Raw genomic sequence first — 27,405 nt, 5'->3', positions numbered from 1 at the left:
CTGGGGCTTCGTCTGACATACTTTGGACATGTTGTAAGGAGAGACAGGTCTTCAGAGAGGGACATCATGCTGGGTAGAGTGGAGAGCCAGCGCAGGAGGGGAAGACCCTCTATGAGGTGGATTGATTCAGTGACTGGGGTAATCGGGATGGGTGTGTTGGAGGCAATGAGATTGGCACAAGATTGGCACGGTTTAGGGCTGTTGTACACAGGGTCGCTATGAGTCGCAAACGACTCGACGGCATATAACAACAACAACAACAACCTATTTTAGAAAGTACAGGTCTAGCTTTCTTGACCTCATGAATTCATCTATTATCTTCGTGTTTCTTGAGCCAGGCATTGTATAAAGTACTGGGTATATAAGTATGGACGAAACAAAACTCTATATTCAGAAATCAACTAGAGAAGAATGAGAACACGACGCCATGCACGTTATACAGCTGCAGAAGCAGGTTTTGTCACGAGAGTGCACAGCCCTGAGAATTTAACGCTTCTCTGAGTTGGCAGGAGGAGAGCTGGCATCACTACACCTGCTGACAGAGTAATAAATAAATCTGTCCTGGAAGAACTACAACCAGAACACTCCTTAGAAGCAAAGACGGCAAGATTTCACCTCACATACTCTGGACACACAATCAGGAGGAACCAGTGCCTGGGGAAGGATATTATGTCTCGTTCAGGGGAGTCAGCTGAAAAGAGAACGTCCTCACTGAGCTGGACAAGCACGGTGACCACAAAAATGGGCTCAGACGTAGCTCAGACGATGGGGAGAGTGGTGCAGGGTTGGAAAGGATTCTGCTGTCCACTGGGTCACTATGAGTTAGAACTGACCTGACGACGCCCAATAGTGATATTCTAGGTGCCTGAGATAGAAAATTATTCCCTGGCAGTAGTTAAGTACTCAGTTGTTATTGTTGTTGTTATTTGTCATTGAGTCACTTGCAACGCATAGTGACCATATATACAAGAGCCCTGAAACCTGCTCTGTCTGTGCCAATCTTACTGTTTCTAACACACCTGCCCTCATTACCCCCAGTCACTGAATCAATCCATCTCACCTTGTGCTGTTCCTCTATCCTTCCAAGCATGTTGTCCCGCCTTGGAACATGCTTAAAGTATGTCAGAAAGAGTCTTAGAATCCTTGCCTCCAAGGAGCAGCCTGGTCTCACCCTCCCTAGGATGAAACTGTTTGCTCTCCTGGCAGTCCATGGAATATTCAGTACTCTTCTCCAGCACCACAGCTCAAAGGCATGGATTCTCTTTCCATCATCCCTAGTCATTTCCAGCTTTTTGACTCACAGCAAGAAACTGGGAAGACTACGGCCTGCATCAGGTGCACCTTCATCTCCAGACTGATGTTTTAGTTATTAACTGAAAAATTACTCAGTTACTGACAGAAAAAATTGGTAGTATGAACCCATCAGACATTCTCTGGGAGAAAGATGTCATTTTTCAGAAAGATTTTACAGAAAGATGTAAATCTTCTGGAAAGATTTACAGCTTGGAAACCCTATGAGACAGTTCTACTCTGTCCTATGTAAGCTAGAAACTGGAATCAACTCTATGGGAACATGCTGGGTTTGATTACAGTTTAATAAACAGTTATTTTTAGCTACTCATGGAAGTCATATTTTTCTAGAGGCAATGAGGATTGATTAACCCCAAATTCGCTAGATGGCATGGGTTATAGATATAGAAGTAAGTCCCATGCCTTCCCGAGCCTGCTCTGGTTATACCTGCCCTGCATCCATCCATTCCTGTGCCTTCCCTGGCTTTGCTCAGGATAAAAGGAGGATGAGTTCTTCAGACTCCTGGGTCACACAGATTGTCCCCGGAGAGCATCAGGAAGGGAAAAGAAGCACTTGTTGGATGCAAGGATGTGTGAACGTCCTTCCAACCTTCCCCTCTACAGGGGGCATTCTGAGTACCTGTGTGCATTCTCCACAGCTTCAGCTAAATGACTGACACTCAATGTGCTTTCACATTCCATGGAGTTAAGCTGTTCTCTCTGCTTAGACTTTTCCCAAGATGTCCTCGCATTTCCTGTGGTTTTAAGTTGACCTCTCTGCTTGGAATATCAGCACATACCATCAGATTCCCAGAAGTGCCTGCACCATTATCAACAGTAGGCTTCTCAGGTGTAGAGGGCTCCTCCCAAGGTCAATCCTCATCCTTCTCATAAACCCCTCTGGGCTGGAGGCCACAGCTCTCATATAGGAAATCCTAAACTAAACAGCTGTACCTACAATTAGAATACTTACCACAAGAAAGCTAGGAGAATCCCGGAGCTCTTAGGAGTCTTACAGCGATCCTAGTCCTACAGAGAGGTCAACAGAGGCCACACTCCTGGGTCACTTGAGTAACAACAACAAAACCCCAATAGGCACTGTTGTCAGTGGAGGATATTCTGCTTTCCATAAATGGAGTCCTGCGGTGTTTGCAGTCTAGCATACCGACCAATGTGATCACTGTAATGCCGAATTTTTCCATCTGGAGAGCAGGAATATTCTGGAGAACTTTCAAAGTACCTCAGAGTTCACGGCTGAAGAAAATCTAAACATCTGCTTGGCCCTGCCTCAGGCAACACGCAGGTGACAGGAGCGCTGAGTGGGACACTGGGACTCTGAACTCTATCTCTAGGGACTCCTTGTGTTTGCTTTCCTCCTCTGCTCAGCCCATCTCTTATGCATTCTTTCACCCAGCAAACATGTAGGCCAGGCTTCTCTCTCTACCATCAGTGATGAGGGTCAAATGATGAACAAAAGCAGGAGAGAAAAAAATCAATCTGCTTTATGCAAGGACCTAGTGAGTGAGAGGCAGATGGAAATCAATTCAATGCACAAATGTCTTAAAAACGATGTAAGAGCTGCAAAGGGGTGACAGGTGGAGATGGAGATGCAAGTGGGAGGAGCTACACCACACTGATGTTCAGTGGCCAAATCCTGGACTTTTTGTAGACCCCAGTGACCACAGTCGATAAGGTGAGAACATCTTTAAGGATGTAATAGCCCCCCTTTCATTCTTGTAGCTTCATGGGAGCTACGTTATCTCGCTGTATATTATCTCATTTGATTTTCTCAACAATGCTTCAATTAACAAGATCTTTGAAAAGGAGCTTGAGAGTTATTGCAACCTAAGCTACGTCAAATGAAAAAAATGAGAGAAAACTATAAAGATGAATGGTTAAATAAATGTGAACATTTGCAAGTCTGGGTTGTTTATTAAAACAAAATAAAATAAAACACCCAACAACAACCACAACAAACAACACTATAGGTCATACCTCCAAATGAAGTTAATCCTAAAACAAAAAGCCAGATTTGCCACAAACACAGGCAGAAATTCCTGTCCATTAGCTGAGGCAGTATTTGGCTAAGCTATTGTGACAAGTACCTTTGATCAGGCAAATGCAGGCCCGGGTTCCTTTTAAACAAAGGTACCCTCTGGCTCCACAGGGAAAATGGTAACAGCCACCAATAGTAACAGTCTCTAAAACCACAGCTGTATATGCATTAACAAAGAATGCTTTTCACTGGGTGCTGCCTGTGAGAAACCTGATGGTCCTTCACTCAGGAACTTTAAATCACGCTCATTCACTGGGATGACTTCAAATGAAAATTCAGCGCTACAACTGTTTCTTTAGATCCTAGATTGGAAACTAGAAAAAACAAGGATGAAAAAGGGAAAACAATCATCTACTGAAGACTCCGAGTTCAAGGAAAAGGACTGGAATCTCTCAGGAAATCTTAACAGGTTTGAGTAATCCGTTGTGCACTGACAGGAAGATTGAATTGATTAAGATGAAACAGGTTTAGACTGGGATACTCCATTATCCTGAAATCTCAGTCACTGAGCATAACTGAAATGAATGACAAAGACAGACTATGATGCCCAGAGAGGATCCAGGGCGGGTGTGTGGCGCTCTATTTTTTTAAGATACTTGGAAGCCAGGCTTAGGGAAGTTCCATAATTTTACACACATGCTTCCAGGAACAAATGTGCTTAGTAAAATTAGCCTAGATGTGTACAAGCCTCTTCTGCTCCTGTTTTATAAGAGGGTTTGGAAATCCAGGAGAACAAAGGGACTATTTTTGGTGGCTATTCTACATTGGCCAAGTGGAAAGAAGCTGTGCTGCAATCCCAAAGGCACGTGGTTTGAATCCACCAGCAGCTCCGCAGGAGAAAGACAGGCAATCGTCTTCAATTCAATCTACTGCTTTGCAAACCTGCTGGAAGGTCAGCTATGGGTCGGCTCCGACTTGACGGTTCACAACAAAAGCAACATTTTACAAAACAGGGAGCTCTGGTAGCCCAGTGGTAAGGAGCTGCGCTGCCAGCCTGAAGGTAAGTGGTTTGATTCTAACAGCTGCTTTGTGAGAGGAAAAGACAGGCAAACTCCTCTCACGTCATTTACTGCCTCTGAAAACTCTGGAAGGTCAGCTATCAGTTGGTTTCCCACTCAACAATAAATAACTAATAATAACATTCTAGAAATACAGATTAATCTCTCACAATTCCAAAAAAAAAAAAAAAACTTAACTAAAACAGTTTCCTTGACGTTTTATTTGACATGTTTTGACAGGAATGAAAGAAAATTAGCAATTAGTGAACTCTTAACCGTGTACATCTGGTGTGATGGGCATTTTATTTAATGTCAGTGCATCCTGCCTATGATATGTCTTACTTACCACAGACACCCCTGGGTGGCACAGTTTGCACCTGGCTGGTAACCGAAAAGTCAGTAATTCAAACCCGCTGCCTAAACCTTAGGGAGCACTGGTGGCCTGGTGAGTAAGGAATTGCCTCACAACCTAAAGACAATCTACCAGCCGCTCCACAGGATAAAGATGGGCCATCTCCTCCCACGCAGTTTAGTGCCTCTGAAAACGAGCTAAAGGATCAGCTATGAGCTGGTTCCAACTCCACAGCAATGACTTTGACTTTTTCTGTAAAAGTTACAGCAGAGAAAACTCTTACGGAGAGTTTTCTACTCTGGAGCAAGAGGTGGAGTTCCCATCTCAGCATCAACTCAAGGGCATGAGACAGATCTTTCTTCTTGTGTATAGACATGTGTTGTCTGTATGGGAATCCCACAAGACTTATAAAATCGAAGTGGAAAGGAGGTCACATTCCTGATATATTGGCTGCCACCGCTAAGAAGTAAGGTTCTGAGTGTTGAAAGGTGAGGAAATGGTACCTGCATTGGAATCTTCAGTGTCAAATCACAGGTATTCTGGATGGTACTTGTTGCCAGAACTTGGGTCTCTTATCCTGGTGCCCTGATTCCTTGGATCATGACTTGAAGCTAATAGCTCATGGCCTACAGTGTTTGCTACCTTTCTAATTACATGACTTGTGTAGAGATCTGGGAATCAGTAATCAAAATAATCAAAACCCAACTCTAAGCATCCCCCCCCCTTTTTAGCCCTTCAAATTGTTTTGTAAGTAACTGTTATTGTTAGTTTCACTGAGTCCATTCCAACTCATTATAGACCCTTCAGACAACAGATCAAAACATGCTCAATCCTATGCCGTACTTAAAATTGTTGCTGTGTTTGAGTCCAGTGCTAATCTATCTTGCTAAGGTTCTTCTTTTCAGCTCTCTAACAAATGTGAGAAATATTTCCAGTGACTGGCCCCTATTGATGACAAAGATCAAATTGTTATTGTTGTTATGTCCCGTCTATTTGCCCAGGATTCATAGCAACCCTATGGACAACAGCCCTAAACTTGGCTCTATCCCATGCCAATCTTATCGTCTCCGACACACCTATCCACATTAACCCAGTCACTGAATCAATCCACCTCATAGAGGGTCTTCAGCTCCTGCACTGTCCCTCCACCCTCCCAAGCACAACGTCCTTCTCCAAGGACTGGGCCCTCCTTGCAACATGACCAAAATATGTCTGTCAAATGAAGTTTCAGAATCCTTGTCTCCAAGGAGCAGCCTGGTTTAACCCTGTCTCGGACAAACCTGTTTGTTTTCTTAGCAATCCATGGTATATTCAATACTCTTCTCCAGCACCAATGCTCAAAGGCATCAAATATTTTTCTGTCATCCCTAGTCACTGTCCAGCTCTCTCACACATAACAAGTGATTGCAAAGACCTTGGCCTGTATCAGGTGCACCTTAGTTTCCAGACCGACATCAGTGCTCTTCAGTACTTTGGTCTCTGACAGCAGACTTTCCTTTATCATTATGCTTGATCCTAAAGAGCATTCTGACTGTATGACTTCCAGACATATTTTCTTGTTCTTCTGTCAGTTTGTGGTATATTCACTACTCTTCACCCACAACGTAATTCTAACATGTACATTCTTCCGTGTTCCTTACTCTTTGTCCAGGTGTCTTGTGCATTTATCCTAAAATATCACGACTTGCGTCAAGTATATCTCAATCCTCCAAGTGACTGATTCCTTAACAAACCCACTTTCTAACAGAGCAGATTTTCTTAATGAAAATCATCATTTGATTTCCTGACTGCTCTTTCCGTGGGGATTGACTGTTGACCCAAGTCAAAAGAAACTCCTGACAACTTCAGGGTCCTCCCGGTTTACCTTGCTTTGTCCTGAATGGTGGTGGGTTCTTTTTTCTTTGTGTTGATGTAGCATTCATACCAAAGGCTGTGTGTTCTCTGAGCTTCATCAGTAAGTTCTTCAAGGCCTCTTTATTTGCAGCAAGCAAGGGTGTGTCCTCTGTATCCCAGGTTGTTAACGGCATTAAATCCCTTGCTGTTTTAAATAGCTTGATTTCTGTTCTTCTTGGTAAACTCACTGTTAAAGGACAGTGGTGGTCAATGGTCAAATTCATCCCTTCCTGGTGGGAGACTCAGTTTGGTGCATGAGCAGGAGACAGAGCATTCCATTAAACCTCTGTACATGAGGTCACCAGGGGCTGGGGACAATTAACAACCATAAACTCTCTGCTATGATTTGCCCAGCACTTCTACATACATCAAAGTCTTTAATGTCTCTCTATATGAAAAGTCTTAGTGTCATCTAGAAGTGAGTAAACTTGTACCTAGGGGGACTCTGGATTTAATCTAAAACAACAACAAGCAAAAGACAGTTGAAGCCTCATGCTCTAACCTTAAAATGAATGTGAATGAATGATCCTAATTTCTTTCTTCTCAAAATTAAAGTGTGCATTCCTAGAAGGTGGACCTTGGCATTCAGTGACTTTACGTAAAAACCATCTCACCCAAGGGGCTATAGACAAGCTACTTTTGAGAATCATTTAATGCAGTTAATTCTGAAAAGTAGGTCTTATGTCTGTTTTACATGAATTATATGAGGATTACAGAGATAAAACAGAGTGTCTAAGATTATAGGGAGTTAGGATTTAAAGCTAGGTCCTTCTGTCTTCACAGCCTCAAGTTCTTTTTTACTACAGTGCACAGGATGCCAAGAACATAATGCTTCATTGGTTCGCAGCTGCTACAAATACTGATTTTTAACAGAGTTTTGGTTAGTTCATTTAGTTCCATGCTGGTGTATACCAGTTCTTCCCCCTTCCATAGTAATAAAAAGATATGTTTCTATCTCAAAATATTATTTCTCTCCTAAAAATGTTTAGAAAGAAAAGGGAATTGAAGCACAACCAAAATATCTGTGAACAAGAAAATAAAAAGAAAGACTCAGGATTTACATTCTGGAGGGAGAGGGTTGCCCATAAATTGCACTATAACAATTGTGAACCAAATACCATGATAATAGTTTTGTGAAGCCTGAGAATTTGATACAAGTTAAAGCCAATTAGATCTTGAAATTACTATGGTATCAGCAGAAATATTCAGCTCAAATTTCTACTCTAGTTTCTGCATGCCTTTTTATCTGCCACTCTTTCCCCACAGGTGACAACAGGCTGACAAAGACTTACTGAAATATTTCTATGAAAACATACAGCTTTGGCATGGATTTACTTCTTCTCAAGTCCTGTATCTGTGTGTCCTGGAGAAATTAATCTAAAGATGGTATTTGGAAACTGACCCAGTTCTTTAAACTATGAGCTATTACTGATGTGGGTTAAGGCAGAAATAAGTCAAGTCCCAATGTGACTTTTACCTACTCAAGTCTACTCTGAATAGTGTATTCTGCTCCTCCCTGGATTTCCCAGCAAGTAATATGAGTGAAATATCTCAGTCACAAAAGGAAAAATACTGCATAGTGCCACTGTTGTAAAATGGGACTAACATTGGGCTTGAGGGGAGACTAAGAAAGAGGACACAAATAATGTATACTGCATTGAAACAGATGAGAGAGAGAACTGTTTAAAAGCAATATATGATTAGGTATTTTTGTCATGACAGGAGTCCAGAATGAAGGCTGCATAGTGGAGTGAACTTGGGAGGAGGGATTGTATAACAATGAAAGAATTTTCTTTTACTTTTCAAAGAGAAGAGTGAATTGGGGGGATGGGTGGCAGGGAGAAAAAAAGCAATAATGAATGAATGGGAATCCAAAGTCTCTGTAAATGTACATTAAAATTAATTAAAAAAACAAACAAAAAAATTCTAAGGGCATCATAATGTTGTTGCTGTTGCTGTTAGATGCTGTTGAGGACAACTCATGGTGATCCTGTCATGAACAACAGATCCGAACTCTGTCCTATCCTGTGCCATCCTCACAATATACGACATGCTCGAGCCCACTGCAGTAGTCACCGCATCAATCCATCTGGTTGAGGTGCTTCCTCTCTTTTGCTGACCCTCCACCTTTCTAAGTATCATGCTCCTCTTCAAAAGTAGCCTTCCCTAGCAACATGCCCAAAGTTTATGAGATTAAGCTTTGTGTTGTCTCCAAGAAGCATTCCAGCTGCATCTTCTCTAAGACGTAGCTGTTTGTTCTTTTGGCAGTCCATGGGATATTCAGTGCTCTCCTCCAACACCACAGCTCAAAGGCTTACATTCTTCTTCTATCATCCTTATTCACTGTCCACCTCACAGATGCAGAGCAAGTGACTGAAAAGAGTATGGCCTCAATCAAGCACACCTTCGTCCTCAAACTGACATCATCATTCCTCAGTAATTTGGAGAGGCCCCTGACTGCCTACTTCACACTGTAATACATATCTTGATCTCCTGACTGCGAGTACCAGGAATGCTGACTGGATCCAAGTAAGATAACACTGTTGACGATTTCAGTCTTTTCATCAGTCTAGTGGTGAAAATTTTTGTCTTATTGATGTTGTGATGCAATCCATGTTGAAGTCTGTATTATCCGAGCTTCTGCAGCACGTACTTCATGTCCTTCTCACTCTCAACAAGCAAGGTTGTGTCATCTGCATAACACAGGCTGATGAGGCTTCCTTCAATCCTGATGTCATATTCTTCATCATGGAGTCCAGCTTATGGAATAATTTTCTCAACATACAAATTGAATAGGTATGGAGTAAGAATTCAGCCCCGATGCATACTTTCTTTGTTTTAAACCATGTAAAGCTTTCTTGGTTTGTTCACACAACAGCGCCTTGGTCTAGGTAAAGGTTTTGCATGAGTACAATTAAGAGTTTTGGGATTCCCATTCTTTCCAAAGACATAATTTGCTAGGATCCATACACTCAGATGCCTTTGCATAGTCAATAAAACACAAATTCTTCTGGCATTCTTTACTTTCAGCCAGGATCCATCTGACATCAGCAACAATGTCCCTGGTGCCATGGCCTCTTCTAAATCCAGTTTGAACTTCTGGCTACTAAAATCAGGATCTTAGTAGGTCTGAACAGTTTTCAAAGAAAAGGACAACAGGGAAGAATCTGTATTTACTATGTACCTATGAAAAGTCCCTGATTGCCAAGTTTATGTACACAACACTAACCAACAAACATGTTCAAGGTCGGAGTCCAATGACAAGTGCCACAGAAGAAAGATGTGGTGATTTCTTTCGGAGAAATTAGTCACTGGAAACATTAAGGGGCAGGGTTCTACTGTGAACCAAAACACAAACTGATGTCAACTTGACATTGACTGGTTATGTTCTGGGCCAGAGACACCAAAGGGCCAACTAGTTAAGCTGAGATTTCTAACCAAAAAGCCAGTGGGTTGAATGTATCTAGAGATGATTTAAATGCTTGGCAGTCTGAGAGGTCACAGCCCTGAGGATCCCATGGAGCAGAACTATTCTGCAGATACGGGGTTAGAATTGGCTGGGCAGCAACAAACATCAAGAAGATCAAGGTGCTCCAGGTATTAGGCAAATATTAATTTGTTTCATTCTTATGTAAGTTATACACACACAGATACTGTTACCCCATTTCATATATTTTTTTAAAAATTTAAAAGTTGTTAAATAAATAGCCTAGCAATATATAGATAATAAGTGGAAAAGCCAGCACTTAAACTCATGTTGGCTTGGCCTGCAAGTCAATAATCTTTCCAAGACTGCATCGTGTAGCTTGTAAAAAATATTGCCAGAGAGACTGAGCAAAGAGCTTCAAGAATCCCAGCTGCTGGATCTAGTGTTTTGTTTCCAGGTAACACAAGAAAACATTTTCTGATTGTCTGAATGTTTAAGAAGATAGGAAGCAAAAACAAATTGCACGACTTGGCCATTATGGCATGTTTCATTTTAGGACGAGGGAGAAAGCTTAATTCAGGGGGTGAGGGGGAAGAAGGGCCATGTTCTAAGTGCAAGTGTGCACATAAAGGGTACATGATTTGGCATTGTCAACGAAGGCCAATTAATGTAAAAATAGACTTGACAGCCAACACTGGTTCCTAACCATACGGACCTTTTCCTCTCCCCACATCTCCACCTACGTCTCTGTGGCCTTTTCATAAATATTTCACCATCAAACTGGCTTGATCTGGTGCCCATGGCACTCATACCTGTGTCTTCATGAGTCCCTAGTTCTGTCATAATACAGGAAATCATACAGGAAGGGGCTGCCCATGGAACACTTGGGGGACTGAATCCCCTGCTTTGGGGTTGGCAGCACAACTCCTTACCCATGAGGCCACTGGAGCCCCCTTATATGTACTTTACTTTTGTTGTTGGTGTGTGTCGTGTTGTTGTGTCAAATAGGAACTGACTCGCAGTTGACACTCCAATGGGTTTTCAGAGGCAGTAAATTGCATAGTAAGAGACTGCCCGTCTTCATCCCACAGAGCAGCTGGTGGATTCAAACCACATACCTTTGCACTGGCACCACGTTCCTTACCACTAAGCCAGCAAATCTCCCCTGACATGTATTTTAAGAGGACACAATTCAATCCATGACAGTGGCCATGCATGAGGAGCCCTGGCAAGGATTCTACCACTGAATCATCAATTCCCAAAGTTCCACCATACAGGTGTTCTAAATGTATCTGTGGCTCCCTGGGCTCTGAATCCACCCTCCACCAGTAGATGTTATGTGCCATCAAGTCATCTGTGGCTCATAGCGACCCTATGTACAACAGCCCTAAATCCTGCTCTATCCTGTGCCAATCTCACTGTCTCTGGCACACCTACCCCCATTACCCTAGTCACTGAATTGATCCAGCTCATCGAGGGTCTTCCTCTCCTGCACTGTCCCTCCACCGTCCCAAGCATGATGACCCTCTCCAAGAACTGGTCCCTCCTTGCAACATGTCCAGAGTATGTCAGATGGAGCTTCAGAATCCTTGCCTCCAAGGAGCAGCCTGACTTCACCCTCTCCAGGACGAACCTGTTCGTTCTCTTAGCAGTTCATGGTATATTCAATAGTCTTCTCCAACACCACAGCTCAAAGACATCAATTCTCCTTCCATCATCCCTAGTCCTTGTCCAGCTCTCTTTGCAAGTGATTGAAAAGACTATGGCTTGTAACAGGCACACCTTAGTCTCCAGACTGACATTGTTGCTCTTCAGTACTTTTGAGAGGTCTCTAACCACAGACTTTCCCATTGCAACACATCTTATAATTTCCTGGCTGCTGGTGTCAGGAGTGTTGATTGTGGAGCCAAGCAAACTCAAGCTGTGAACAATCTCAATCTCTTCACCATCCATCATGATGCTGCAAATCGGCCCAGTAAAAGCTCAATTCCATCCATGCAGAAGGTAGGATGGGAAGGGGGCTTGAAACTGCTCTCTGTCACTGTTGGGGTAGGAATAGGGGATGCCTGTGTGAGCAGAGAATGCTGTATGACCACATTAGAGTTCTTTTCAGAGGCTTTGTTATTTCAGTAGGAAAATCCTGGGGCATCTTTTTGCAAACCAAATGGAGTTCAATTAATGGATGAGAGCAAAGAATCAAGTCTTGAATATTAAGAGTTAGCTTTAGCAAAAATCCTTCAGAAATAAGGTAGTGAAGTGCAGCCTCTCCAAGCCCTCTTACTGAAAAGGAAAAGAAGCTTTCTGGAACTGTGCTTCAGAGGTACAAGAATGAGCCAAAATGAACTCCTTCTGTATTTCTGAAAGCATAGCACCCTGCTCGCTGGGCCCACCTAACTCTTTTTCCTCAAGCTAACCAAACAGTTAAATTTCTCTTTTAGCAAGCTTCTGTGAAAGTGTACTAATTCAAACTCCACTGATTAAAAATGCACGATAATTAGGATGAACACTCAAGTTTATCTACGGGGGAAACAGATTTTCTTAAAAATAACAAGGCTAAGAAAATGTGAGTTTTTTAGAGCTCATTAAAACAAATGTTTTCCCCTCTTTTCTTCTGTGCACTCTCTCTGTATACAAAGACACAAATTATTCAAAGGTTCTTATCGGAGAAAAACATAATTGCATGGCCATTCATGCTAATCATCTCTGTCAAGATTTCAGGGGGAAAAGACTGTTAAAGTAGGTAAAACCCTACCAAAGAATAAGAAAGAAAAATGTTCAGTACAAGTTTGAAATGCAGACTGAGGGGGAGCTAAGTAAGGGATGCTCAGGAGAGGAGGAAATGACCATCTACAGGGCCTGTGTTCTTCTTGTTAGGTGCCATTTAATTGACTGTGAATCCCAGCAACCCTATTATGTAGAGCAGATCTGAACTTGACCCTGTCAAGCACCATCCTCCCCTCTCTGACGTGCACTGTTACAGTCACTGTGTCAGTCCCTGTTCTTGAAGGTCTTCCTCTCATTCTCTGACCCTCCACTTGTACCACTAGGTTGCCTTTTTCAAAAAACTAGCCCCTCCTAATACCATACCAATAGTATGTGAGACAAAGTTTCACCACCCTTGCTTTTTTTTTAAAAAAAATAATAATTTATTTTTTATTTTATAATTTTGTATGGGTGTGTGTACCGTCGAAACAGATCCCACCGACACAGGAGGCGGCTGCCCCTCCTTCCCTAGCAGAGCATCTGGTTCATTCGAACCACGCACCCCACCCTTGCATCTTAGGAATAACCTGGCTGCACCTGCTCCAAGACTGATCTATTTGTTCTTCGGCAGTCCACAGAATATTCAGTACTCTTTTCCAACACCACAATGCAAAGATATCATTTCTTTATTCTGTCATCTGTATTCATTGCTTAACTTTCAAATGTGTAAGAAGCAATTGAAAAATACCTTGGCTTGGATCAGGTGCTCTTGAGGACTTATGAGGCAGATTCAAATGAGGTGTGAACCCACTGACCACCCAACCTGTCGGAGCTCTGACGGCTGGACTGTTGCTGGACAGTCTACTTCTAAACTCAGTCATGCGAAACCTCAGGAACCAGCAGAACCTTATGGTTCTACTGACACATGTGATGCTCATAGGTCGCCATGAATCACAGTCGGCTTGATGGCAACTGGTTTATGAAGAGCAGTAAGTCTGCTGGTTTACAGACCCTCAGGAAGCAAGTGCAGAATTCTAACGCATACAATGTTTAAGAGTTGTTGAAGCATCAAGTATAAGGTGGTGAGAAGAGGCACAGCTCAAGAAGTTCCAGAATCGAATGAAATTTTAATGCAATACTGAGGAGTTGAGAGATTAGTTCAGTAGGCACAACGCCAGTTTTATTAAATTTTTTAAATTGTGGTAAAAATAAGTTCACATGGTTGCCACCTTAACATGTTTTACATACACATGAATTCATGAACATTTACTTCAGACACCATGTTGTATAACCTGCAGTATTATCATTTTCCAAATTTTTCTATTGCCCTTCAAATGAGTCAGTGGTATTTTGCAGTCCCTCTTGCTATCTACAGATGTCAAGATGGATGGATGTGGGCTAGGGAGTGATTGAACCAGCAACAAAAGACAGGATAGAAAATGTGTTCAAATACTCTGAAGTATAGAGGATGTGGCTGTAGACGGGGACAGAGGCTGCACAGGGGAGCTAGTTAGAAAAAGAAACAAAAATGAGAGAGATTTAAGAGGTAGATTTTTAAAAATATGCTGTAATCATTGACAGCCACCAGCAGTAACGTAGTCTTGTGGATTCAGCCCCTGCTGAGTGACCTTTTTCGGAGAAAGACCAGCAATCCTGCCTGCTGTTCTCTGTATGTTTCTATCAGAGAAATGGAACACTAGTGGTTTTAATACAAAGTAGGAGCATTTGTGTGTCACAAGCCAAGAGAACCAGCCCTAAGATGCTGTAACACTTGCCATCAGTTCTCAAGTTGTAGCCCATAGGCGACCATCAGAGCCTGGACATGCTGCATACAGTTCAAGTATGCTGTTGGCCAGGGCCCTGAAGTCGGAGGCAACGGGTGTATGATTAAGAACTTGGGTTTGAAATCAACCAGGTCTGGGTTTGAATCAAAGACTGCCATCAGCAACAGTTCTCATTTCTGAGTCTAGTTTCACTGTCCATAAAGAAGAGATTAACACATCTACCACCTATGATTGCTATTTGGATCAAATGAGAGTAATTTTTAAAATTGTGGTAAAAATAAGTACATACAGTGGCCATTTTAACGTGTTTTACATACACACAAGTTCATGAACATTTACTACAGACACCATGCTGTATAACCATCAGTTTTATCATTTCCAAATTTTTCTATCACCCTTTAAATGAATCAGTGGTATTTGAAGTGCACATATAAGTGGTACAACTAACTTTTATTTAAGACTAGATCATATCAGAGGACAAACTCTCTCTCTTCTCTTTTCTCCTTTACATTTAATATATGTACTGGTTTCTTTTTAATTGTATCATTTCGCTTTGCATTTCCCCTGTGACCTAAGAGTTCTTCTACAGAAGAATGAGGATGATAATAGAAATTAAGAAGGCTGTTAAGGACTAAACTAGGTTCACCTATAAGGCCCCAGGAGGTAACCTGAAGAACCAGGTAGGTGCTTAATGGAATCTGGTGGCCTAGTGGGTAAGAAGTTGCTCTGCCAAAAAAAAAAAAAACAAACAAGAAGTTGCTCTGCCAACACAAAAGCATGCGGTTCAAATCCACCAAGCAGGCAATATTCTCACATGCAATTTACAGCTTCTGAAAACCTGCTAGAGGGTCAGCTCTGAGTTAGTTCTGACTTGACGGCAATGAGTTAAAGTGTAAATCAACAGGAACAAGGGTCTATGTTTTTGTAGAAAGTGAAAGAGGTGCTACTGAGCTCCTCCAGATTACAGCTTTGCCTGCAATAATGTAGATTATTATTATTATCTCCAGATCGTCCCATTTTCCCAGAATGCCCAAAACCTGGATTTTATGTGAAACGTCTCAATAATTTGATAGAATAATGGATTCAAACATTTCTAAGACACAAACAAATCAAATCCACTGTCATTAAGTGGATTTGTACTCAGAGCCTCCCTATGGACAGAGCACAACCAACTAGTTTAAAGACTAAGGGGCACCTGATCCAAGCCATGGTATTTCCAATGGCCTCCTCTGCATCTGAAAGTTGGACAATGAAGAGGGAAGACGGAAGTGAACTCGGTGCCCTTGATGTGTGGTGGTGGTGGTGAAGGGTATTGAGTACACCACGGACTGCCAAAAGAACAAACACATCTATCTTGGAGTAAATGAAACCAAAGTGCTCTTTAGAGGCATTGACAGTGACACTTCATCTCACATACTTTGGAAACGTCAGGAGGGGCCAGTCCTTGGGCAGAGACATCATGCTTGGAAAGGCAGAGAATCAGAGAAAGAGAAGAAGACCCTCAACAAGACGGACCGACCTAGTAACTAAAACAGCGAGGGCGAGGACAAGGCAAGGTTCAGATTGGTTGTTCACAGGCCACTGTGAGTCTTAGACAACTCGATGGCACCTAACAGCAGTGACCACTACCCCTGAGAGTTTACAAGAAGGCCTTATCATTCTCCACTGCAATGGAAGCTTCCAGTTTGCAATATCTGGTCTAAGGTAATTAGCACAATGCCTAGTATATGCCTAGCAGTGAGGTATGAACTCATCAGATCTGCAATTTGAGACATCCGATCCTGAGAGAAAGTACTAGCTTGACTGTGTGAAGAAGCAGTCAGGGAAGAGGAGACATGGCCATAATAAGCAAGACATCATAGGAAAGTTCAGGAAGCTGACAGAAATGGTGGGAAACTGTCATATAGGAGAGCCTCATCTAACTCTGCCCCTCTCCAGTCTCTAAGGACCTACCCACTTAGTCCACTCCTGCACTCCTGCTTTGCTGATACCTTCATGCAACCAGCCCTGCCCTGTGCAGATATAACTGACAAAGGACAAGCAAAAGACTGTCTTGAGAGAAGGGCGGTCAGAGTGCTCTTACGAAGCAGGATGATGAGACTTGGGCTCCCGTACCTTGGGAACATTATCCGGAGAGGCCAATCTGGAAAAGGACATCCACCTAAACAGAGAAGACCCTCAAGGAGACGCCTTGAAACCCTGGATGCAACAATGGGCTTCGGAACAGGAGACTGAGAGGAAGGCATAGGATTGTTCAGCTCGTTGCTCACAGGGTCGCTAGAAGACAGAGTCAACTCAAGGGTAGGAGGCAACAAGTGAAGACGCAGTTGTTTGGGGTGAGAAAGGGCCTAGCAGCTCCCTTCAAGCTGGCGGATTGAGAAAAAACCAAAAAAAAAAAAACCCATGGAGCTGGCAGCCAAGGACACAGTTTCCTCCCCGCTCCTTTCCCCTGGGCCTTACCCCATCAGCAACTCTGAACCCAGCCAAGTCCTTCCTTCTTGGGTGGGTTACAGCTGTTCCACACATGGTATAAATAAGGGCCAAGAGAGCTGGTCCTTTTTTTAGCATTTTCATGTTGATGCAAAGGTCACCGAGATTCCCAATTTGCTGGCTTTCTCTTTTCTCTCTCCTACATAGCTCATATTTTTTTTTTCCCTTCTCCAAGACGCAGGTTTTCATGTTCTCTGCTCAACTAACAGAAGACATATGGGGAGAGGGACCCTAAACATTTGTTTGCTCTTTGCTGGACTCTTAATAACAGGTTGGTGATGCATTGATCCCGTGTGGCATGAGAAATCACGGCAAGGCTTTGGCGACAGGATGCCAGGCTTGGACCAAAGCCATCCTGTTTTCTCTCTGGAGCACGAGGGAGGTTTAGGGAGAAAAACAGCTCTACTAATCATTTCATCAACCCGTTCAAGTAAGTAGCTGAGGACACCGAGGCCTCAAAAAACAACAGCAAAGAAAACCCAAACCACTTGCAACCAGATTCTGACTCACGGTGGCCTCATGTGTGTCAGAATAAAATGGCAGTGAACAGGGTTTCAGTGACTGGTTTTCAGTAATACATTGCCAGACCTTTCACCTTTCATTCAAGCACCTCTGGGTGGGCTCAAACTACCGAACTTCCATTATAAACCAAGCACTCTAACAGTCCCTACTACCCAGTGTCTCCCATTGATGACCTACTTGCATGTTTTTACCTAGCATGACTTATAAATATTCTTAGGAATTACATCCATAGGAGGTTTTCCTTATGCTAAACACTTTACAAAGAGTTATTCATTACCATATTATAGCCCAAATGAGGTGTATCTATTTTGAGGATGTCCAGTTTTGGCAGCCTAATGGTAAGGAGTTGTGCTGCAAACCCAAAGGTAGTTGGTTCGTACCCACCGGTTGCTCTGTAAGAGAAAGATGAGCAATCCCTTCCCCTTGAAAACCCAAGGGTTTAGTTAGTTCTGAGTCAACAGTACTTAACAACAATAACATTTTACAGAGGACAAAACTGGTTTGAGTAAAACTGCGTTTTGATGAATGGTTTGAGAAGCTCGGCCAAAGACACTTAGACTGGCAACAGCAGAGCCACTGAAGAATTTGGGATCTCAATTCCAATTCCTCTGTTCTTCTATTATTATTATTATTATTGTTATTATATTTTATATTGGTTTGCTCACAGTGCACAAATCCTTGGGAATAAGAGGGGAGAGAGGAACTGGAGGTACCTGTTGGAACCCCTCACCCTCCCAGCTGGCCCTCGGTGCCTACTTTGGAAACCAGAGTGAGCCCTGGAGTCAAAAAGAGCCCTTGCATCTTAGAGTTAACTGGTTGGGGGGGGGGGGAATCCAGAGATGCAGCTTTCTCCCAGCTCCTCTTCCACTTGGCTGTGCCCCATCAGCGATCAACCCTGTCTCAACCCAAAGTACTGCAGAGATGCAGGGGAACCTCCTCACCTGTCCTCGGGGTCAGCCAGGGCCATGCTCCGCGTGATGTAGCACATCTTGAGGGGGATGCTTTTCCGGTCTCTGTGGAAGGAGAAGGTCTGCGGGGACAGGGAGTCTGAGGCCCCAGCCCCTAGCCGAGGGGATTCCGGTGGAGGGGTTTCCCACCCAATCTCCGAGACTGGGGAGCCTTTCTTCACATAGGGCGTGGCTTCACGCATGTACTTCACTGCAAGAAAAAAGAGAGAGAGAAGTTAAGTGCATCTGACGGTGTTTGTGACACTTGTACTGGGTCTGCTCTTAATAAGAAAATCAAAACCTCTCAAAACTCAAACTCCTTAGTCTTTAAAGTAGACCCACCCTCCAGTGGTCTGCCCTATGCTAAGCACTTTACAGAGATGTATTCACTGAAGCTAAACAAACCAAAGAGGTTTATCTCTTTAAAGGGAATCCATTTTACAGATGACAAAACGGAGGCTTAGTGGTTTGAGCAACTTGACCAAAACCACACAGACTGGCAATGGCAGAGCCAGTGAAGAATTGAGCTCTCCACTCCAATTTTTCAGGTCATTCTAGAACCAGAGTGCAGAGTACAAATCCTTCCCATCATTACTCCTCCATGTGGTTGAAAGAAATGATGAAGACAGAAAACTCAGCAGGCTTTTTGAGGCTGTAAATCACATGGGAGAATGTCCATCTCTATGACCAGAGCCTGTGGGTTCGCAGTTGAACACGCTGGGGACCACTGCACAAGAGCTCTTCACCCATGACCTCGTCAACTCTCTACCACATCCAGAATTGCTGTTCTCCCCAATGTAATCATCTCGTGACCTAGAGATCAAGAACATCCTTAGAACTTGCTATTCCAACAACTTGACTTTGAAAACTGCTTTCTACTTTTCCAACTCAAACAACATCCAACTTTCTTGACCATAAGTTGCATTCTGGAAAAAGAGACTACAAATCACAGTGAAAATGCATTGACATAGGATTTAAGGACAAAAACTAATTAATTCAGTATCAATGTAGCCCCAGTTGGAAAGCATGAATGATCCATACTATTTAAAAACAGTAAGTGTATCTATGCCAAGGACAACATCCAAAAATTTCTCTTGAGATAGACAAAAATTTGTAATAGTAACAGCATTATTCCTAAGAGCAAAGCCAGAAACAATCGAAATGCTCACTACAAAAGGGAGGGTTTAAGTAAATGATGAGATATCTATGAAGTTATTGGAAAAATGTGCAGCCAGAATGCACCTTAGAAGCAAGAATTGTGAGACTTCATTTCACAGATACTGGACGTGTGACCAGAAGAGACCTGTCCCTAGAGAAGGACATCAGGCTTAGTAAAGTGGAGGGTCAGCAAAACAAGACGAATGGACACTGTGGCTACAACCATGGACTCATGGATGATGAGGATGGCACCAGATGGGACCATGTCTTATGATTACACACAAGGTGAATAGAAAGTGATGCTCCCAAGCCAAAGGTGGGTGATTTTAATCTGCAGCCCTCAGGCCTGGTTTTAACTGGTTTGGGTCAAACATTCTTCTAAGTGGTGTAGAACTGTCCATTTGCTGTACAGAGGTAACTGGCGGTTGCTGTGATGCTGAACACTGTGACAATGCTGTGTCAAATGCGATAACAGTTACCCATGGTGGACAGTGTTTGGTGGAGCTCCCTGACTCAAACAAGCTTGGAAGCAGAAGTGGCATCCGCTTCTGTAATACCTTGTCTCTGGAAACTTTATGAACCTGGAGAAAGGATGAAAGTTACACAAGTGTTCAGGCCTTTCGTTCATAGAGTCACTATGAGTTGTGTGTGTCTCGATCAAACTTAACAACAACAGGGTCATTAGGACTCAGAACTGACTTCATAGCACCTAACAATGATAACAATGATACCGATGTGATGCTCTAGAAAGATCTATAAGGTTTAACATCAGTGCAAAAAAATAGTGGAGAGCAGTATAAATGAGGTAATCTCTGTATATAAAATAAGTCTTTGAATGTGAACAACTAATTTCCGAGTGAAAGCATGTGAAAATGTTAATGATTGTTAGCTCTAGGGAGTAGATATAAAAGTCAAGAAGATGGAGAAAGAGACTTGACCATTCATCTATTTCCCTTTTATACCATTTGCATATTTAACTGTATACATGTATTACTCCTAAAAAATTAAAAGACATCATTTAGAGTAGGGCGAAACAGACTGAAGATCCCTCCTTGGAGATGCACGCCTTCCTCTGAAGAAGTCATTTGCTTACTCTTCATTCAAGCATTCAGTTCTCATTCAGTTGAGGTGACAGGGCCACTCAATGCTTCGAACATGGAATATAATTTGTCCTCTCCTTCTGTCACCCACCCTAGTCTGGTTCTCTGCTATGGGAGGAGAGGTGGTTAGGTCCCTCCCAGGCGTCCACTGTCACAGATGGCAGCACACTGAAGAGTGCCAACCAGGCAGCACTTCACCAGCCCTGATTCACTCCTGGAAGCTGGCACCTTCGCCTGTAACACATGAGCTGGGTTTGCGGAGGCTGCAGAGGTGAACAAACTGACGTTTTCACACTCAACAGTTATAAAAACATCATGACTATAGGGAGAGCTGTGGGGTCTCAGCCACTCGCCTTTACCCATATATGAATTCAATACCTTAGCTACTACTGTGTTTTGGTTGAAAACAATTTCTAGCTGCCTCTGCTCTGAAGAACCACTCTTTCCCCCCGCCCCCCATCTTCTGTTTAATATTCTTTTTCCCTACTTGTCACTTGAGAATGCAGTATCCCCTGGAAGCCTAACTTGTCTTCTCCTTGGTCTCTCTCAGCCACTGGTGTGGTCAGGGTCCTCGGCTAGTTCATCAGTTCATAGCCACTGGTGCAGCCAGGGTAAGCAGCTCACAGCCACTGGCATGGCCAGGGTCTTCAGTTCTGAAAAGAGGCTTTGGATCTTCAACTCTAAAAAGGGCCTTTGGTCTTCAGCTCTGAAAAGAGCTCAGTGTTGCAGCTCCGGGTCTTTGGCTCTAAAAAGAGCCTTTGGGTTGTGTTGCACATCTTATCTTCAGCTGGTTGCTAAGAACCATACTTTGATCAAGAGAAACCATCAATTTTTGCAGTCTTATGTAGTATTTGTCCTTATTGACACTGAGTTAATTCACCCAGCATAATGCTCTAGTAAAATACGTATGGGAATCCAAAGGGGGAAAGGTTGGGTGCAGAGGGGTGAGGATGGGTAGGAGTGAAATCACAGGGTTGCACAATTTGGTGGGTGAAGAGAGGGGGCAAAAGAAATGGGAACGATGCAGTGAGGACCTGAAAAGACAGGGTAATGACAGGAATAGTCCAATGGCGATTGAGTTTATAAAATATAATGCATGGGAAATGACTGTATGAAACACAATGTGAATAAAAAATAGTGTAAAATGATACATATAAACTTTGTAAGCAAACATATATAAGGTTATAAGTTTTTTAAAAAAGAAGAAGCCACCAAACCTGGGAGCATCATGGTGGTTGTTTGACTCTCCAAACACATGGTCTGCTTTTGGGGAGCTCAGTCTATGGCAGGGTCATAAGGCAAGTACATAAACTATGGCACAAAGTACAAGGATCTAAGTTTTATAACAGGAATAAATACCTTGTTGGAAAGGCCACAGGATTGGGGACCTCTGAACTTGAATAGCAGACAGCTCTCAACCAACCAATAAGCAGACCAATATGTTTGGATGCATATAACGTGGAAAATATATCTGGGAATTCAAGCATAGTGATAAAAAACAACTGCTTTTATACAGGGTAAAGGAGATAGCACTTGGTATAGGCGTAGGTTTGAAAAAAAAAATATTCCATGCTTTTAATAGAATGTTAGATGGATCTTGGCTTAAAACAGAGAATACCAGAGGAATGTCTATCTTTGTTTCCTTGACTATGCAAAGGCATTTGATTGAGTAGATCAAAACAAACTGCGGCTAACTCGAGACGAACAGGAATCCTAGAACACTTGATAGTGCTAATATGAATCCTCTACTTGACAGCCGTCAGAACAGAGCACGGAAAAAATGTATGGCTCAAAATCAGGAAAGGTGTATGCCAAGGATACATCCTATCTCGGCACCTTTACAATCTATATGTGGAATAGATCATCTGGGAGGCTGGGCTAAATGAGAAGGAATGTGGCATCAGGACTGAAGGAGGACTCATCAACAACCTGTGTTATGCAGATGGCCCAACCTCACTTGCTGAAATTGAGAAAGACCTGAGGCACTTGCTGCAGAAGGTCAAGGACTGCAGCCTTCAGTATGGATTGAAGCTCGGCATCAAGAAAACAAAGATTCTCACCACTGGGCTGATTGGCAGCATCATGACAGATGGTGAATAGATGGAGACTGTTAACACCTTCAGTTTGCTTGGCTCTACAGTCAACACTTTTAGTACCAGCAGCCAGAAAATCAAAAGACAAATTGTACTGGGGAAAATCTGCTCTCAGGGACATGTCCAAGTACTGAAAAGCAATGATGTCAGCCTGGAGACTAAGGTGAGCCTGGTGCAGGCCATGGTCTTTGCAATTACTTGCTATGCATCAGAAAGCTGGACAATGGTTAGGGATAACAGGTGAATTGGTGCCTTTGAACTGTGGTGCTGGAGAAGAGTAATGAATATACCATGGATTGCTAGGGAGCAAACAGGTTCACCCTGGAGAAGGTGAAATCAGGCTGCTTCTCGGAGGCAAGGATTCTGAAGTTCCGTCTGACATACTTTGGACATGCTGAAAGGAAGTACCAGTCCTTGGAGAGAGATATCATGTTTGGGAGGGTGGAAGGACAGTGTAAAAGAGGAAGACCCCAGCTGAAATGCATTGACTCAGTGACTGGGGAAAGGGAGGTGGGTATGTCAGAGACAATAAGGTTGTAACAGGTTAGAGCAGAGTTCAGAGCTGTTGTATACAGGGTCACTATGAGTCGAAAGCAACTCAAAGGCACTTAAGGAAGGAGGGAAGAATCCCACGGCTGTTACAAATTTACTAGCACAGGATTCAGTTACAGAAAGAGTTATTCACTGACAGTGATGTTGCTCTTCTTTGTTTTGGGAAATAAAATTGCAAAGGGACACAGAAACACTTAAGGCCAAAGATAAACACAGTTTAAGGAGACAGATTTAACCTGTCTAGAGCGGGAACAAATGGGATACATATTTTCTGAAGATGCTTAAGCACAAGCAAAAACACTTCTTAGTTTTTGCCTTCTGCACATTGACATAATGGAAATTCAAGTGTCAGCTGAGATGGGTTGAGAAGTGTCCTTGGACAGCATTGTTATCCTCTCGCTGGAGTAGAAGATGAGTATTTTGGGCCTGAGAATCCAGAAATGCTTCATGGAGAATTCCGTGTAATTCAGAGAGATGTCTTTTTCTCTTAAGACTAGATTGAACTCTAACAGGTATCCAAAATAAGTATATTCAATGTTATGTTTGGCTTGTTCTTTCACCCAAAGTCTAGCGTACAAACAAACACACACAACCTTGCTTCGTAAACTTTGAAACATTTCAAGCTCTCATTTAATGTTCCAAAATCATGGCCTAAGTTCTAGCCATTGTTACCAAATTTTCATTTGTAGGAAGGGAGGAAGAAGCAAAGAAAAAATACTCAACTTTTCTTCCTAGAAGTCTATTTTTCTGAAATTCACACACTAGTTCTACCTGAGGGACATCTGGTGGCCTAGTCGTATGAAGTTGCATTGCCAACCCAACTGTGGTTTGAATCAGCTAGCTGTTCCTCACGAGAAAGTTGGGCAATGTTCACCTGACAGTTTATATTCTCCAAACACCTGCTGGAGGGTCAGCTATGAATTCGTTCTCACTCAATGGCACAAGGCAAATTCAATAGTTCTACTTAAAAATCTTGGCCATAAAATAGTTACATGTTCTTTCTTGATTCAAGAGCATTAAACACAGTTCTGGACATGCATGAGCCCATTGAAAATGTGGTAGGTGTCCAGGATGGAATTGTGTCATTTTCCCCAATTCCATCCCCACTCCAGTACATGTATGTGCAAACTATGTTCTGATCTCCCAGGACCTGATAAACAGTCATGAAAGAGTTAAACTTGGAATACCATACTCCTTAACCTCATCACAGCCCTGGGAGGCTAAGGGAAGTTTCCCTAAGGCTGACCTGTAACACCTACTACCTCACTGTTGTTTTTATATACCAACAACTCATGTTGTTATTCACTGAACCAACTCATAACTGACCCTTCAGTGGGTTTTCAGAGGCAATAAATCACCTGGGATGAGACTGCCCATCTTTCTTCATCAGAGGAGCTGACAGACTCACTCTGTGTACCTTTGGGCAGACGGGTGTCTGGCAGCTTAGAGGTAAGGAGTTTTGCTGTCAATTCAAAGGAACACACATGAACAATCTTCTTCCACATGATTTATAACTTCTGACAACCCGCTGGAGGGTGGGCTATGAGTCTGTTCCAACTCCATGGTGCATAACAACAACAGTCACCACCTTTGGGGTGACAGTGCAACTCTGTACTCATTAGGTCACCAGAGTTGCTTTTTATCTCATTAGAGATACAAAAGAAGAGGAGAGAAAAAAAAGAAGGATGGAATTTAGTCAAAGTCAATTGTCAGAAGAACCATGAGAAAGAATTGCCAGGAGTGGAGCGCATCCTTTTGGACTCGAGTCTGTGCAAGGAAGCTCCTCAACACAGGGAAAGGCCAAGACACTGAAATTACCAAAGATCTGCAGGTGCTGAAGGGAAAAAACCCAGAAATCCTCCTCCGGATCAACAGAGGTGTACAGTGTTTCCCTAGAGCTGCACTTGAATTTGACTGCTAGCTTTCTAAGTAAGCTATGTTCTTCACTGCTGTTCAGAACTGACTCATAGCTGATGTTCCAGCAAGTTTTCAGAGGTTTTACATTACAAGAGTGTGGATCACCCATCTTTCTCCCATGGAGGAGCTGGTGGATTCAAACCGCCTGCCTTTGGGTTGGCAGTGCAACCCTTTACCCATTGGGCTATCAGACTTCCCTCGAAACCGTAAGAGAATAAATTGCTGTTTCAGTTATCCATTTGCAGTATCTCTAACAGCACTAGATAACAACTAGACAGAAAGGTATTAAAGAGGAAGGAGAAGAAGAAGGAATAGGGGACAACTTGCAGCTTCTTCCTCAGGGAAGTATCCCTAATTATGTTGGGGCTTAATACCACCAGACTCCACAAGCAAAAAATACAAGCAAATCTGTCAACAAAGTCAGGGAAAAAAATTACCCGCATTCCATGTACTTCTCTAAGCACTTTTCACCTGTTACTCACTCCTTTGACCTCACATCATTTATATCATACACACACAGCCATCCTCGTGTACCAGCAAGGACACTACCACAATGGGAAACAAACACCCAGAGTTACTCTAAACCATGCAGCAAAACTGCTTCTCATACTTCAATGTATTTTTTTTTAACTAACTGAGTGTGTCTATATGTGTCTTTAAGCCAAGGATTTTATGAACTGGAAGAAAACATCCAATTAAGAGGCTGCTGTCGGTAACCTGGAGACCCTCATTCTGTGAGCCTGAACTATTAAACTCTGGCATTTCAATAAATGCCTTTTAAGTCACTATAATATGTATTTATAATAGAGGGTTTAACCTGGCAGACCTGAACATCAGTGTCTGCATAAATATGCCTCCGTGCACCTACAAGTAGTCATTTAAGGCAAAGGGCTGTCGAAACTGATCAAGCTGCAGCCAGGCCTAGGTGCGGGCACCTAATCATCTGAACTAATTAATAAATCATGCCCTCTCTGGCTCTCATGAATTAAAATCTGGTTGTGCAATTAAAATTCCAATCTACAGCTGCAAAAAAAGAGGCCTGGTGCAGGAGGGAAGCAGTAAGCAGCAGTCTTCAAACTACGATGTTACCAAGTCACTTTCAATATGCTCAAATTTCCTCCACTTGAAGGACAGGCAGTTGTGAAGCTTTTAAAAGAAAGGTCAAGTCCAAGTTTTCTAGAGCCCAAGTTGCCATAATTACATCTATGTTGGGTCAATTGGCCAGATGACATTTGAGAGACAGCAAGAGAGAGAATGAGAGGGAAAGGGAGAGAGTGAGAGTGAGAGTGAGAGGGACAGAGAGAGAGAGAGAGATTGAGTCAACACCTTAATACCTTAGGCAAATCTAACTCTCTATTTTCTGAAGTCTTAGGAGAACTGAGAAAGGGGGAGGGAGGGTGGGCAGGTGGGAGGGAGAGAGGGAGAGGGAGGGGAGAGGGAGGGACGGAGGGAGGAAGGGGGAGAGGGACAGGGGGAGAGAGAGAGGGAGAGAGAAAAAAAGAGAGAGAGAGATACTGAGTTAACACCTTAGACAAACCTAACTATCCTATTAGGACATTTTCTGAATTCCTAGGAGAGTCCTTGGATAGCAACAACAAATGAATTTTCAGATTATAAGCAGGGTAGTGGGTGAGGAATCATGACTTTGAATAAGAACTGCTGAGCGCACCTGCAATGTTCAAGTACCTGCTTGCTGACGGTAAGGCCAGGGGTTTGAACCTACCACCTACTCTTCACAAGAAAAGATGAGTAATCTGCTTCTGTAAAGAGTTACAGCCTTAGATACAACACAGGGTGATTCTGCTCAGTCCTATAGGGCGTTGACTCAATTGTAACAGGGTCGGGGTTTTTTGGTTTGTTTTTTGGTGTTGTTTTGTTTTTCTGTAACAGGTTTTTATGGGTTGTGATCTTGGATGTCAGGTTAACTAGGCTGTTAGGTCTCACATAGTGACCCCATAAACGACAGATTGAAACCTCGCCCTACTCTGAGCTCACCTCATCACCTCTGCCACGCTCAACCCATTGCTGCTGTGTTAGTCCATCTCATTGAGGTCTTTCTTCTTTCTGCCTTCCGCCCTTCTCCCTTCCCCTTCCCCTTCCCTCTCTCCTCCTTCCCTTCCCCT

General features: G+C 42.9%; 1 protein-coding gene across 1 annotated transcript in view; it reads right to left on the bottom strand.

The window, feature by feature from the left end:
• The window catches only part of SNTB1 (syntrophin, beta 1 (dystrophin-associated protein A1, 59kDa, basic component 1)), a gene marked incomplete at its 5' end in the record, with an annotated part of 288,235 nt that overhangs the window by 135,430 nt on the left and 125,400 nt on the right, over positions 1–27,405 (bottom strand). Inside the window, one exon of the mRNA XM_006879471.1 lies at positions 18,457–18,673. Coding sequence (XP_006879533.1) covers positions 18,457–18,673 — 217 coding nt within the window. The remainder of the gene's footprint in view (positions 1–18,456; positions 18,674–27,405) is intronic.

The sequence above is a fragment of the Elephantulus edwardii genome, unplaced genomic scaffold (assembly GCF_000299155.1).
Source record: "Elephantulus edwardii isolate Elephantulus edwardi_28Jun2011 unplaced genomic scaffold, EleEdw1.0 scaffold00003, whole genome shotgun sequence".
Lineage (NCBI taxonomy): Eukaryota > Metazoa > Chordata > Mammalia > Macroscelidea > Macroscelididae > Elephantulus > Elephantulus edwardii.
The sequence above is the reverse complement of the archived record's forward strand: the minus strand, read 5'-3'. Positions and strand labels throughout refer to the sequence as shown.